This window comes from Leishmania major, chromosome 34 (genome assembly GCF_000002725.2).
Source record: "Leishmania major strain Friedlin complete genome, chromosome 34".
NCBI lineage: Eukaryota > Euglenozoa > Kinetoplastea > Trypanosomatida > Trypanosomatidae > Leishmania > Leishmania major.
In genome coordinates this window covers 206,890-222,247 of record NC_007286.2, presented here as the reverse complement: position 1 = coordinate 222,247, position 15,358 = coordinate 206,890, and the positions used below count along the sequence as shown (strand labels likewise).

At 60.0% G+C, this 15,358-nt stretch overlaps 3 protein-coding genes across 3 annotated transcripts; all 3 read right to left on the bottom strand.

Moving 5' to 3' along the window:
- Positions 1-2,854: 2,854 nt before the first annotated feature.
- LMJF_34_0530 (hypothetical protein) lies at positions 2,855-4,330 on the bottom strand (the record flags this gene model as incomplete). The annotated part of the gene is made up of 1 exon (XM_001686092.1): positions 2,855-4,330. One exon carries the CDS (start codon positions 4,328-4,330, stop codon positions 2,855-2,857), a length of 1,476 nt encoding a protein of 491 aa, XP_001686144.1.
- A 1,845-nt stretch (positions 4,331-6,175) lies between these two features.
- Positions 6,176-10,507, bottom strand: LMJF_34_0520 (hypothetical protein; the record flags this gene model as incomplete). The annotated part of the gene is made up of 1 exon (XM_001686091.1): positions 6,176-10,507. One exon carries the CDS (start codon positions 10,505-10,507, stop codon positions 6,176-6,178), a length of 4,332 nt encoding a protein of 1,443 aa, XP_001686143.1.
- A 2,145-nt stretch (positions 10,508-12,652) lies between these two features.
- On the bottom strand, positions 12,653-15,358 carry SCAL (phosphoglycan beta 1,2 arabinosyltransferase,(SCA like); the record flags this gene model as incomplete). The annotated part of the gene is made up of 1 exon (XM_001686090.1): positions 12,653-15,358. The coding sequence occupies one exon, from the start codon at positions 15,356-15,358 to the stop codon at positions 12,653-12,655; it is 2,706 nt and encodes a 901-aa protein (XP_001686142.1).

Here is a 15,358-nt window from a genome sequence, read left to right as displayed (position 1 = left end):
AGTCGCATACGTGACGGACACACGCCCATGTACATCGCGTACCCACGAACGTGCTCTCCTGTTTCCACTTCACGTGAGGGTGTCTGTGGTCCACAGGAGAGCAACCGAAACGGGCGGGATGGGCGGGACACGAAAGAGGCCGGTGAACCAACATATGCGCTGCTCTGAGCAAGAGAGGACACGGGGCCTTTAGAAAGCAGTGCAACGTGCCCCCTCGCCAACAACAAGCCGGCCAGAGAGGAACGGGTGTGTGAGGAGGGGAGGCTGGAGGGGGAGGGGGGCAGAACTGCGCATAGGGCTCTGCCCGCTTCCAACACGCTGCGACATCTTTAAGTTAACAGAGTGGCGCAGGGCACATATATCGCGCTGTGTGCACACATCACAGTGAAGGTGTTCTTGCAGCATTTTCCACCCCTCGTCGAGTGAGCGGCGCACCCGAGAAGACGGCGGCGTCGTGATGCGCAGCTGCGCTCGACATGGAAAACATGCGTGCAGCACTGAAGTGAGCAGAGGACCAAGAGGTGAGCAGTGTAGACGACGAATAAAACAAAAGGAGGGAGAGATACGGGAAGACGAATGGAAACCAAACATAAAAAAGTAAACACACGCGAGCAGAAGAGAAAGGACTCAGCGCTACACTAGTGTCAGCGGCAGCGAGTCTTAGACACCACGAGGGGCGACTGAGTCTCTGAGATTGGAGGAAGCACATACATATCCACAGTCGAGATGCCGCTCCCCCTCACATGCACAATCAGCGTGAGTGGAAAGCTCCTTGAGCGACTACGGGAAGCGAGAGAGCAGGGATGGGGAGAATGAAGGAGTTAGTCAGCAGGCAACTGGAAAACAGCTGGCCATTCGGGGTGTCACGCGAGCATAGCGACGGCGTTTGCACTGCTAATACACTTGTCGTTGTCTGTCTCTCCGACAAAATCATCTATATCCGTGCTTCCAAAGGGGGCAAGGCAGCGCGAAACGCAGCACCGCACTGCCAAACATAAGCAAATCTGCATGTAAGCGGGGAGTGATTCCTTTCTGCGACATGCCGTCCCATCACGATCGAGTCCGCACGTGCACGCACATAGCCACAGCCCACCCACCCCGCTGTCGCACGGCAGCCGCGGCCGGGTCGTCCACGACGAGCCGTTCTGCCGTCGAGCCGGCCCATGCGTCTTACAGGCTCGCCTTGTCTTTCCACGTATCGCTGTCGCACACGTGCGGCGCGACCGGCGCCACACGGACCTCGGTGCAGGGTCCTGCTCGAGGGCGGAGGCGGCGGCGTCTGCCGTGCAGGCCGCAGGGGCTGGGTGTAGGTGCGTGCCGCATGGGCTCAGCGAGGAGGTTGGCCAGCTGCAGACCAGGGCCTTCTGAGACCCTGTCCTCCGCCTGCATGCCGTGCCCCTCCCCTCGGTCGCTTCAAGCCGCGGTCTGCCGCAGCACCGTGTAAGTACTCCCCCGCGCAGGGGACTCTGGATGACTCGATGGTGCCGTTTGGGGTGCTCTCGTGATGCTTTCGGCATCTGCACATCATCGGCCCCACCCGGTCGGCTGGAGGAGGTGCCACATGCCTCGCACACATGCACTTTGGGGCTGATCCATACGAACTTCTCTCATCGTTTACTGTCCATCACTTGCGCTCCTCTGACCGCTGGGTGTCTTGCCTAAATGCGTTCCGCCATGCCAACCACCGCTGGCAGCGTGCGCGCAGTGCTCGCGTTCTCGCATCATGGGGCCTGCTCCAGGACGGCTTGCCCGCGTGTGCCAATGGTCGTTGAGTCCTCGACGCGAGGGGTAGTTAGTTCGTGCAAGCATGATCATGACCGTGAGTCTCTCCGGCACACCGCCAGCCCAGACTTCTCCGCCGACACCACGAGTCTGAAACAGCGCCCGCGGGCAGGCTGCAGGCTCTTGGCCTCTCCAGAAAGGGTGGGCCACGGGTCCATGCTACCACGGTGAGGTGGCCGACCATCATCAGGGAAACGCAGAGAGGGAGAAAAAACAAAGGAGTCAAGTCAAAGCGAAGCCGAAAAAAAAGGGCAGAACAAAAAAGATACAGGTTGAACAGGGCAGCGGCGATACGCACAAAGGGCGGCGGCGGCGTTCCATCCCTGTCAGGCCGGCAACCGCAGCGACATGTATGCCCGTCACCCGCTGCGTGTAATACGCTCGCAAACAGATAGAGAATATGACAGGCTGACGGAGAATTGCCGCCGCCACAAGGCGCCACCATGGCGATGGCAATACGGCAGCGGCGAGAGAAAGTGCGTGCTACAGCGTACGCTGACATCATGACACGCACATTCGCATCCACATAACAGCAAGGAGAGGGAGGAGAAAACACCGTCGCCGCAGCGCGTCACCCCTCACCCCCTATGTATTTTTTTGTGGCCTCTTGGCTGTGCGCTAGGCAATCCCAGCACTGTGCTAGCCGTGCCGAGAAACCGAAACGCGAAATAGAAATGAAAGAAATTGATTGGAGGACGAACGGACAGAGGAATGGCAGACGCGGCGGCCGAGACTACCTTGAAGAACATACAGAGAAGAGAGGAAACGGCGATTGGCACCGTCCACGTGTGTGTATGGGTGTGCATGGCAGTGACGCTGTATGACGTAGACTAGCGCCACTAATTCTGCGGTCTGTGGAGGCTTCGAGCAAACCTCCAAAAATCAGCGCCAACGCTCGTGGAAACGTGCGTGGAGCGTGCCCCCTCCCCCCCTCCCCCCCGTTCTTGGAACACTCCGCTTCACATGATCACCACGTGAGCCCAAGAAGGTCGCACACATACGCACATACATTCACACATGCACGAGTCGCTGTTCTCTTTTCTTCGTCTTGCTTCGGCAAAGCAGAAGTCTATCATGCAGGCGGAGGGAACAAGATGCTTGGCGGCGCAGACCGTGAGGGCAGCGGTGTGTCATGAGCTTCGTCGCTATGGTGGTATGGAGGCGGTGGGGGCATGCGACGAGGAGCCTCAGAGCCGGTCCAGGCGGACTTCTCAGCAGTCAGCATTGCAAAGGTCGCGTGCTGCTCTGAACTGGCTATGTGCTTGTCAGCGGCTTCTATCGGTGCTACCGGCGCAACGGACGACTCCACGCTCTTCCTAGGCTGCGACCTATCCTCCGCATCTGTGTTGCCCATTGTATACACGCGGTCCTTGTCCATGGAGAGCGTGCTTTCTTCAGCGTTGCTCTCCTCCGCCGCCTCAGGTTCCAGCTCGACCTCGCTGGTAGCGGTGAAGGCGATCGGCTTCTCCGCGTCGTCCCCGAGGCCGCACGCTACGCCCTGCTCCTCCACTTCTGCCTCTTCTGAGGCGAACTCAGAGAGTGCGGCGGCGGCACCGATCGTGTCGGCAACGTTAGACGCGTTTGCGCGCTCTTTTTGCCGTAGCACATCTGTGCCCAGGCGCAGTGGGCGGTACAGGCGCGGTGACACGTCGGCCCCATGCGAAGTCTCCCAGTGCAGCGGTGAGCCTTCCAGCAGGCTCGCCTTACTCCAGCTGATGGGTTCCACCTGCGAGAGCTCCTGGACGGGGCACACCAGCGGCGATAATTGAATGCGATTGGAATCCATCTCCTGTGCTTCCTGGGGCTGCTGCTCGGGTTTGATCAGGCTAATGAAACCATCGGCTTCTGCCGATGAGATGCCATGCAGCGCCTCTGTCGTATGGACAGCCTGCGATGTATGATGCTGCGGAGTCTTGTACACTGAGCTAGACACGGGGCCGTCCACCTGCTCTGGGGCAACGGTGGTGACCATGGGCATCTTCGGCGCTGAGCTGGCCTCGTCGACGTCGTCGGCCTTTCCGTTCATGTCAGTGAAGACCTCCGGCGGCGGTGGCGAGGAGCTCTTTGGCCTCTCGTTGGTGTGCGTCTCGGCTGCCGCGGCCGACGGTGACCCATCCTTGTCCATGCCGATCTCCATGGGTGCATCCTTGGCGGCATCAATGGAAAGCGCGGTGGGATAGCGCTGCTGGTCTTCCTGCTGGCTGCCTAGAATGTCAACTAGCAGGCTGGGCTCTTTCTCCTCCTCAGCCGCCTCGTCTTCGTTTGCCGCTGCCACAGAGCCCTTCTGCTCCACGTTGTCCGGCGCCTCGTGTTGGGCTTGATGCGCCTCGTCGACGCCGCGCTGCTCGCTCTTCAGATTCGGTTCCTTGCGAGTAACGGAGTCAGTGGAGGCGGCCGGTGGCGGCGGAGGTGGTGGTACACGCTGCAGCACTCGAGCGTCATCGGCTGGTAGTGTCTTGCCGCTCTCATCCTTTGGGGTTGGTGGAACTTCATCCACCTGCGCCGTGCTTGGACAGCGAGTACGACCCTCCTCGCTCTGTGTCACCATCGGCGCCGTGACACGTTCAGGAGTCACATCTGCAGAGGAGAATGTCGGCGCGGCGGCGGCAGCCAGCTGTTGCTTCGCCAATTCACCCTCTGATCGCTGCTGTGCGGGTGCGATGCTTTGGACCTCAGCTGCAGTGCCGGTGACGTTCTTCGTGGCTGGCAACGGCTTCAGCCCAATGGAGAAGTCCGCGTCTAAGCCGCCACTTGACTCATTCTCTTCCGCCGCGAGCAGCGTCGGAAAGGGCCGCGATGGAGACGAGGTGATGATCCTGCGGTCTGTCTGCGCAGCAGGCGGGCCGACAGCCGGAGCGGCAGTCGTTGGCGCTTCCTTTGCGCCATACATACACGGAACAGAGTTTGCGGAGACGCTGGGCTGAACATCCCTGGGGGAGTCTGGCGGGGTCAGGTCCACAATCGACCTTCTGGGGAAAGGGTAAACAGGGATTGCCGGCTTTACTGTAGTCTTGGCCTTGCTCGGGGCGGGCGGTGCGGCCGACGCTGTGTCGTCGGCGGTGTCACTCGCGCTGCAACACGAGCCCATCGCACCCCTTTACTACTGTAATGTAGGAGTGGTAGAGAGAATACATGCGATTGTATGTGTAGCGCGACTCACAGAGTCGCAAGTAAGATGCACAACCACCCACTCACCTACCCATATACATACATATGTATATATATATATATGGACGGACGGACGGAGGCACGCAGAGGAGGCACCCCTAACAGAAAAGCGAGTATCCGGATAGGCTACGCGGTCTATAGGTGAAAGACGCTGTTGGGAGAAACGACTGGCGCGCAACAATCCTCTTCGTTCTCTCCTTTTACATGTAGATATATACATATATTGGCTTACGCGGATATGGTGCGTGGCGCGACAGCGGCGAGGAAGCCTCAGGGCGATGGTGGTGCAGTGACGTAGAGCACACTGGAGAAGAAACAGAAGGATACACTGTGGGGCAAGCAAGAGAGGGAGCGAGAGATGGGAGTTGCGCAGGTGTATACCACGTGATATACATCACGGCTATCATTCCTCACACCGGCCCACACACTGGCTACTCTACGAAAAACACCGACGAAATGGCCGTTCCTGGCGGTGGTGATACCGACCGAGCTGCATCAGGGAGAGTGGGAATAGATCTTGGCCGAAAAGGAAGTTGAGAGCGGTTCGTGCTGAGCGGGCTGGTCGTGCGCGCGCGGAGGAGCTCATGGGGAAATGCGGCGCTATGCGTGCAGCATCAGCGTATTGGTTGCTGAGCCTTTTGAGTCCCCTCTTGTGCGGCCGACGAGCTTGCACAAGGAAGTGGTGCGCCATGGACAGCGGCGCTTCATCTTTTTTCATTTCGTGTCCACAACGCACACATGTGCGCCGTTGAACGCACAGGTATGCACCTGCACAGCGCTTGCGTGGGCGCATACCTGGGCTCAACGCCTCTCTGACTTGACGCTTCACCATCTCGACCTCAGAGCTGGAGATACAGAGAGACCAGTAGGAGCGTGCTGGTGTGTGTGTGTGTGTCTGAGTTGTGTAGAAAGCCCAGCTGCCGATTTCGTCCTCGACTCTCTAAAGCAGTGAGGCAAGGCAAAAGAGCACAGAGCAACTGGCAGCTGCACGTTGGTGAAGAGCCCAGAGAAAGGCTGAGTACACACATACACACACACACACACACACACACATGCACACACATGCACAGCGCGGGTGCCGGAAAGACGGTGGTTGGCAAAATTGAAAACCGCCGTTTTACATCCCTCTCGGTATCCTCATCGCCACTTCTCTGTATCGTGACCGAACGTAGGGGAAACACACAGCGGCCCGCAGCCCCCTCTCCTCCTTCTACCGCCTTTCCACTCAAAACTGTTCCGAGTACCAGAGTGACCCGTCTTCGTCATCTCCATCGTCAGAAGCATCATCGCAATGCCCATCTGAGAGGGTTGAGGGAAGGGAGTGCAGGCTGCGTGACAGACTGCTGCGAGCGGGAGAAGGAGACTCGTCGTCCTTTGAGATGATGACAACGCGAGGCGGGGCGACCGGTGAGCGGTGCTGCGGTAACACAAGGTGGCGTCGCGGCGACGTAGAGTCGATGTCCGCATCCTTCGGTATTGATTCCGCAGAGACCGCCTTCAGGTCTGTATTGCCATCACGAGGATTTTGCTCATTGCTATCCGCGGCTACCCCTCGAGGAGGAGAGGGTGAGATAAGCCGTTGGGAGGTGGGGCGTTGCGGCTGCGGTAGTAGCGACCCCTCCACCTGGTCTGGCGAAAGGAAGTTCACGGTCCTCTCGGAGCTGCGACGGGGCGACACCGCAGCATCTTTGGAATGGAAGCTGTCGGCCCCATCCGGTGACACCACGTCGCTCTCAAGCACTGGTAGTTGCGCCGACACGCGACACGCCCCCGCAGTCGACACTGCTGATGCTTCTCGTTTCTCCTCGTCCAGGAATGCCGTAGTGTTGCTCCGCTTGCATCGGTCACCGCTGTTTTCCTCAGAGTTTCGCGGTGTGCTCGGCGCCGGCGAGGCAGACCCGCTGACGTGGAGGCTGTCTGTGTAAAGATCGCGTCGGTTGCCGCTGCTGGCGTGATCGCAGCGGACAGCGTGCGCTTCGAGGTGTAGGCGGCGCAGGGGGCTACGGATGTGCGGCTGCACTGCGGTCTCAGCCGGTGGCTGGGGCTCCTCGCTGTCCGGCGCTGGTGCACTCAGAGGAGAAAAGCTTGTGCTGGCTACAGCGGTGATGAGGGATGTGCCTATGGGTCGTGGCCTGTGCACGCTGTCATTCGATGCGCCAGGCACTCCCACCTCGCAGCCCGACGTAGTGACGGGCGTGCCGAGGCGGTCGCTTACCACCAGTGCAGAGGCTGCGGATGTTTCGGTAGAAGTCGAGAGCATGACCGGGCTTGGGCTTTGCAATGAGTGGCGCGTGGGATCCCACAGAGGTGCTGAGGCTGCGGCGGCCGAAGCCGAAGAAGTAGTCTGCTTTCCTGATACAAGTGCCTCAGAGCCGGCACTGCTGCGGCTGCTCTTGCTTCGGCTACGCGTGCCGTGCTCCTTCGGCGACACGGACTCGCGGAGTCCCTTCATTGCGAAACGCTGAGAGTTGACTCTGCTGCTCGCTCCCATTGTGCTGCTGGTGACGCCAGTCTGCAGCCCGGCAAACTGCCCAGGTGCAGTGCAGCCTGCTAGGGAGACGAACACCGATGCACCTGCCGTAGTCTTGTGATTGTTCGGCCGCGGTGGCAGTGACTGTGGTGGCAGCTGCTCTGCATCACTCTCATCGAGCGGCGTGGCGGGCGGCACGACAAAGCGTCCGGTGGACGGAGCTTGCTTCGGTGGCGACTCGGAGAGAGACGGGGCGAGCGGCACGGCGTGCGGGAAGTGCATGTTGACGTCGGAGGCGTTCCATAAACTGGCGGAGGCGGATCGCATGGGTTTGCCCAAACGCACCACCGGCACACAACAGGAGCTGCTGGCGTTGGTACACAGAGAGGAGCTGTGCCGGTGCGCGCGCGGCTCGTCCGCGATGACCATGGCATTATGAGTGTCCCGCAGGTAGTGCGAAAGGAGCTGCTGAGGCTTCATGCGACGCAGAGCCAGTGGCGAGTACTGGCGAGCCCACGATGTGCCATTCTCCGCGACCGGGGTTGGAGAATGGATGGCCAGCAAGGATGCCGTTGTGGCTGCCGGGCGCTGCGATTGAGGCGAAGAGGAGTGCACCGCGAGGCTCGAGATGCACGACTGGGAACCGTCGATCATGCGCTTTGTGATGGTGCCGGCGCCATCCTCATGCAACACGATCATAGTCTCCAGGGCAGTCGTTTCGTCAACGTCCTGCAGGGTGGCGTCGACCTCCGGGTCGATGTACTCAGAAGTGAAGAAGGGACGGCTGAGGGTGGGGGCCGCGGCAGCTAGCGGGGGCAGCGGAGCCTGGCCGTGCAAGTGTGAAAGGCTTGACGGTGATCGCGCGCGTGACAGTGCTACGGCCGAGACATTGTGGCTGTTAGGCACACTTGATAGGCGCCGGCGCAGCTGCTGGCGGGTCGCCTCCAGAGAGTTGCAGTACTCTCGCAAACGGTGCACGGTGTCCCGTGCGTAGGAGGCCGACGTGTGCAGTTCAATCACCGCGGTCCTCTCCGGGGACAGCGTCGACGTAGTGCCATCCGTTGTCGAGAGCATCAAGGCATCACCGCCACCGCCCCCTCCTCCCGCATCCTCGACCTCGCCTAAAGAGGGCGATTGCATGCTCGCTGTCTGGACCTGTTTACTGCAGGTCGGATAATGACCACGTGGCACGGAAGATCCGCTTGCCTGACTTGTTCCTCTCAGGTGCGCTTGACTGCTACAGCTGCTGAGGCTTCGAGCCTGCTGCTTCTGAACCGGGAATGACAGCAGCGGCGTGGCGTCTGTTGACATCACGTCCAGCGAACGCTCACTGCACATGCTGTGACGGCTGCGCACGGTCGATGCTATCGGGGTGCCCGCAGCGACGCCCCTGCCGTCCGCACTGGCCGTTCCTTGTAGCCTGTGATGCAGCGCTTGACAGCGCGCTTCCGGCGTCCGGAGAAGTGCTGACTGCGACGGTATTACGAGCTCTGTCTGCGCGCTTGCGTCTGCATGTGACGAGGAGGGCCCACGTTGTAGCGCTGCCGTCGAGGCACCGGACGCCTCTGCCATGCTGGCTAGCCCGAAGTGCACTGGCGATCGATGCTCTCTTGCGTCTGTCGCTGCATCTCGCGCGGCTGGGCGGCACTGAGTTCCCACTTCGGTGCGCGACACGGCCGATGTCGCCGCTGTTTCAGTTGACTCGGTGCTCGGTGGGATTGGTGTGTCTGCTGCTGCAGTGCACAGGTGAGCGCCTGGATTTGCCCTCACGTGTTCTTCTGCTGCGTCGGCACCTGTGCCACTGCCGCTGCGTCGGGGGCTTTCTCGAGACAGGAAGGACGTTGAGGTGCAGGACGCGGAGCGACCAGTCGCTTGCGAAAGGCGTGGCTGCCGCTTCACAAACACGCGCGGCTGTGACTCGGGTGGGTGCTGGGTCTGAGTGAAGGCTGCTGTTGGGGAAGGGATGTCGCACGGGGTACGAGTCACCGCTTCTGCCGGCGAGAAGGACTTGCGCACACGCCTGTGGGCCGGAGGAACAGCGACAGGGTGAGCCTCGTGAGGTTCAACGGCCCTATGTGGATCCCAGCTGTGCGCCTGCCACCACAAGTGCTGGTTTTCCCTCTCCAGGCGGCGAGCCTTCGAGAGGAGGTAGTCGATGGTATGCCGCAACACCAACGGGCCCCCTGCCTCTTGAACGGCGGCTGCAAAAGGGTCCGCAGGCGCGACGCTCTCATCCCGGGACAAGGCGCCATGCGAAGGCTCGAAAACACCCCCCATCGGCTTCAGCAGTAAAAACGGTGACGTGATAGTATGCGAGCGCTTCTGCTCGGGAGGAGGAAGGTCTGCAACCCGGGCGGGCACTCCTTCCACGCACCCGGGAGACGTCTTTGCCCACTCACAGGAAGCGTCGAGTGAGGTGTGCTCGACTCCGGCGCCGCTGTTACCGCTGCTGCTTAGGACGAAGTCAAAGAGGCCCCGCATTCGGGACGGTGATGCGCGCTGCTGGGTGACGTCGCTTGTCGAGTTCATCGAGGACGATGGCATGATTCGCGGCGGCGGTGGCTGTTCAGACGCAGTGCTCGGGGCCTCCTTGCTGGCTTCAACAAGGGACTTGCGTGTGGCGGCGACTGGAGCGGCAACGGGGCCGACCGCCTGTTTCCGCCCAGCGACAGCTTCGGCACTATCGGAGCCGCTTGGCCTCCTTCGGCGAGGCGAGGCGCGCGGTCCTCGACTCGCAGGGCGACTCAAACTGGTGTTGTTACTGGCTACACTGGCGCTGCACACATCAAACATCCCTTCTGCATTGCCATGGGAGGAGGTAGCAGAGCAACAGCGTGACGTCAACTCAACCGAATGCCGAGCTGCTGATTCGGGAGCTACAGTGGTCGCATCCATCCGTGTTGACGCCTCTGATGCATGCGGTAAAACGTGGGTGGTGGCGGGCCGATGCACTACTACGTATCTCGTCGGGGGCGTTTCCACGCGACGCTGCTGCGTGTTTTCCGAAAACACGGTCGCCGCTGACGGCAGCGCATCTGTGTAAGCGCTCTGCGCCTCGGGGCGGGCCATCATGCCCCGATTCATCATGCTCTTCGCGTTCGGTTGTCGCACTTTGTAGCGACCCCCTTGAGTCCGCTCCGGGGGTGTGGCGCCCTGTAGGAATTCATCTGACGACGACCCCAAGGAGCGATTTGATGCCTCGGCTTTCCTCGCTCTCCTTTGCCCGGCAGTGGCAACGGCACCACTCAGCACGCCGGAATGCCTGGAGCCACTCGACTGTGGTATAACTATCGGGTGCGCCGACAGGGATGAGGCGTCTCGCTGCAACGTGTTTTCTTTCGCTGCCGGCTCGAACAAGCGCGTGCTTTTGGGGGCACACGACGGCAACAGCGTTACCGGGTTGGCAAGCCGCGCCAACAGCGCCGGGATGCTGTCGCGCAAGGAGGGCCCGTCGTAGAAGGCTTTAGGCGCCGAGGCAGACGACACAGTTGGCTTGGTCGTCTCTGCGGCTCCATATGTAATCGCGGAGGCCTGCGCAGAATGGAAGGAGATCGGGGAGAAACTCACATGGGGTGAGAGAACAGTACCGGTGGCCCCACGAGGATTTTCAGCTCTCTTCGAGGTGTTCAGGGTGCGACGGGGTGTAGGGGTAGCCGTGACCATCGCAGCGCCGCACCAGCTTTCTGCTTCATCCTCGCTACCGCCGCTACTCCTACAGCTACTTCGTGCGCTGCCGTTACACAGGTGCTCTCCATCGCGCTGGCACCCTCTCGCTAGGCACACCTCGTGCCCTCTCTCGTGGCCATTACTGTAGGGCCTCGGATACACATCACGAAGATGTCGATAGCGCCGCATGATCCACAGTTCCGACGGAGACGTGTGAGGAGGAGAAAAGAAGTGTGCTCTATCGATGAGGAAATACCACCAACCAACTAGCCAACGAAGCTGATCGAGTGGAAGGCGAGGAAGAATGCGATGCCGATGGAGGGAGGGTGGTGGGGGGGTTGGGAAGTGGTAAGGAAGGTGAGAGGTCAACGACGATGAAAAAACAAACAACAAACAGAAAGGGTTGCGCAGTGATGCTCCAGCTCAAGTGTTGTCGAGGGGTGGTGGTGGTGGTGGAGGGTGGAGCGCCGGCGGGGTCAAAGGGTTTCCGCAAAAAAGCGAAAAACTGGCGAAGAAAATGAAGGAGGAAACACACGCGCGCGCACACACACACACACACTACTAACAGCCTAATGCGTCATGCGTGACGCGCCACTTCGCGTAGACGGACAACGTTTCTGCTCTGAGAGCAGTAGCAGGGGCACGTACACATGGACATGCACATACTCAACGGGTGCAGATGCCCTCAGCAGCTCGGTGAGGTGAGCGGAAAAATGGTGTGTGGATGAGGGGGAGAGGTGAGAAGTCATGTCCAGGAAGGTGGAGAGGGAGCGGGGAGGACGGGGAGATGCATGAGTATGTGTGTGTCTCTATGTTCATAACACATGGTTGGACTTGCATTCGCTCGAGAGACCGCCTATCGTGCATCCGCCGCACTGAAGGGCCCGTGGCGAAAAGGACATCAACACAGAGCCTTCTCCCTCTTGCCGGCTTGGCGGTACATGCTCTTTACATCAAGAACGACACCGCGCTGCGCTCTTGTCAGCTGAGGCGCTGCAAGCTGTGAGCTCGGCGTCTCCTTGTCTCTTTCTTTGCTGCATTCCTTACACACAATTGCGCACGCCCGACACCTACGTATATGCGGCGATACACAGACACAAACAGTTACATGAGATAAAGCACTAACACATAATCGATCGACATCGGGAACACGAACGGAGAGGGAGAGCATGAGAGTACGAGAGCACACACAAAAAAAACCAAATATAGCCAAGTTTCTTTGCCGCGAGATCCAAGAGAAAGCGGAAAAAACGTAAATAGTTACCAGTGCAGCTGGTTGCCTGCGGCGGGAGCATGACATGTACAACAGAGCACTGCGCGTGTGTCCAGGAGGGGGTTCGGTAAACAGGGCTGTAAATAAGAAAGCGCTCACCGGTGGCGGTGGGAGGGGGAGAGGAAACAAGCAAACAACAAAAAAAACTCTTGCACCAACGGTATCTTCAAAGAGGTGCCGATGCCGCCCAGTGGGGACGATGGAGTACGGTCCCAACCAGTGGCCGGAAGTGGAGAGGTGGGGGTGGGAGTGGGGTGACGGGGAGGTGAGGGCTCGAGGCTGGGTCGCGAAGCTCACATGTAACCCTTGTACAGCATTTCGTAGTACCCAGCGAGGACGCCGTGACACGGCAGCCCTCTGCCCAAGCGGCGCAAGCACACGTTGATCGACACAGACGAAATAATATTGCCGCGGAATACGCCTGTGTTACCGAGCAAAAAGAAGTCGAGCCCCAGGGCTAGCGCCTCCTGCTCCGCGATGGGGTACAATATCTCGACAAGACTTTCCGTTGTCCGCGGTACATCAGAGACGTTGAAGACGGCTCCCCCGTCGGCATGTTGCTTGTCCGTGGATGAGTGCTCCCATTTCGCCAGGATTTCTCGATACATCTGGAAAAGGTCTTTGCGGGGCCTGCGGTCGTAGAATGCGGCGTAGATGGGTGGGTATCCGTTGGCGGCGCGCTGCTTCTTTAGTGGGTTGTACCGCTGCTGCAGTGCAGCTTGCAGCTGAGAGCCGATGGGACCGACCTGCTCGTCAAAGGCGACGTAGCTCCGCAGCACCTGTTTGCTTGAAGGTTGCACAGGCGCAAAGCAACGCGACCGCCTTAGCCCCCGCGCCCGTCGCGATCGCGTCCAGCCCGCGTAGGTGTCGTAGATATGCAATAGCGACTGCGCATTCCATCCGCAGTCGCTCGCCAGTCGCTCAACGGTGGTGAGGGGACGACCGGCAGCGGTTCTATCGTTTTCGCCCGTCCCGTCAAACTGGTAGCGCGCCTCCGACATAGCGACGATGGTGGCGCTGGGGTGCTCGGCCTCCTCGCGACACGTAAACTCGCGACGGCGTACGTGAACACCAATGGTGCTCTTGTATCGACATGGCTGCAGCACGTTTAAAAAAGAGCGCTTCGGATCGGTGTTGGCTGGCCACTGGAGCTGCGTCGCATAGAGTCGGTAGTACCGGCCGATCTCCACGGTGAGGGTCGGCGACGGCCGCAGGAGGCCAAGCAGCGTGGTCATTTCCGTCAGCGTCGGCCGCAGATGAAACGCTGTGACGCTCGAAATCACCACGACGCGTGGCTGTCGCCGTGAGGCTAACGACGACCCGCGCCTCCCGTCACCATCGCCGTAGGTGCGCAGAAACGCAGTGGTGCAACTGCGAATCCTTTCCCACTGCGTTCGGTTCTTGTTCAAAGCGGGGCCGGCGAAGCCGCTACACTCCTCCGCGCTAGGCGGCCTTGCCTCATGGAACGTTAGCGGGGATGGCACTGATGAGGTATTGCTTGCGGTGTGCGCTGTCATATCCCTTCGCTGCAGCCCCATCGAGAGCCATTCATCCGCATCGTACACAAACGCGCCATCCGTGGCCGGCATGCGAGGCATGGATCCCCATGCATAACTGTCGTGCTCTTCTGTGGTGTTGAATAGCACGTGCAGGTCTGCAGTGGCTGCAAAGCTAACCCGTTCCATACTCACTACCCCATCGCGCTCACGCAGATGCTGCAGTATTGGCCGCGCCTCGGCATACGACAGAACACAGTAGCGGCCGTTTCTGCGTAGCGAATTCCATCCGTACAGAAGCTCTGGATTTAGCTTCAAGTACGTCATGTACAGCGCCGGCACGAAGGATGGCAAAATAAACGTGCGGTTCGATCTCCTGGCCAGCGAGATGCCGTTCAAGATCTCCTGCAGCTGATTGTGATGGCGGCCAAAGCGGCCAATGTTTACCGTGAGGAAGTAGGTTGGGCAGCGCAGGTCACTTGTCAGCGGCAGCGATGACTCTGTGGTCTGAGCCGCGTCCCTGGCGAAACGCATTACCACCCCATCAAGGTCCTCGATGGTGTCAATTCTCCACGGCGGTGGAACATCGCAGTCTACGTCTGTGTCTCGAACGGCTGCTGTCGCAAAGTACGCGGGCACGATGTAATCATTACTGCCACTACCATCTTGGTGTCCATCCTCGGCATCAATAGCGTCCCGTGACGCGGCAGGGCAGAGCGGCCACGACGGGAACCGCTGAGTGTGCACCTTCACCTTCTCCCGTTCTGTCGATGACACCTGCAGCTCCGCCACGAACCCGCTGCTGCACTTGCTCCGATCTGCCTCTTCTGCCTCGCCTGAGAGCACCTGCGCTGTCACGCGCACCGCTGCACATGTGTCATTCACCGCGGTTATGGTAGTACGGGGAGGCTGCAGGAGACCCAGGTTATAGAGCCTTGCTACACAGTCTCGTACAGTGCTGAGAGGCTCCGACTTGCTCGCTGCCAGCCGGGCTTCTTCCATCGTTTCCATGCACACTACCACCTCGGTCTGTGCAGGCGCCGTCGTCAGAGATGTGGCGGCACTAGCTGGACGGAAGACAACGAGGCCCTCTGTACACAGACCACAAAATGCTCCATTCGGCGGCACAACAGGGCCACGTATCACGAGCTCGTCCTCCAGCAATGTTTGCCGCTCGGAAGCCGGCCTCGAGAAAACCGCATAAATCGACTGCGACAGACCCGACACCTGAAGAAGTTCGTGCAGAAGCACAAAAAGGACGAGGAACGACAGCAACGACGCCACAACAGCCCACTGCGTGCGCTGATGCCATTTCACATGACAAAAGCCACGCAACAGGCTGCGGCCCCAGTGATTGGGCCGCTTATCGTTGGCACCATTCCCAGCCGACGAGGTAAGCAGCGGCGCCGCACTTTCGCGTCCGTTGGCCTGATGATAATGCAAGCCGGCTTGATACTTCGCCGGCGTACGGTGGTGGGGAAGGGTTGAAGCGATGTCCTGCAT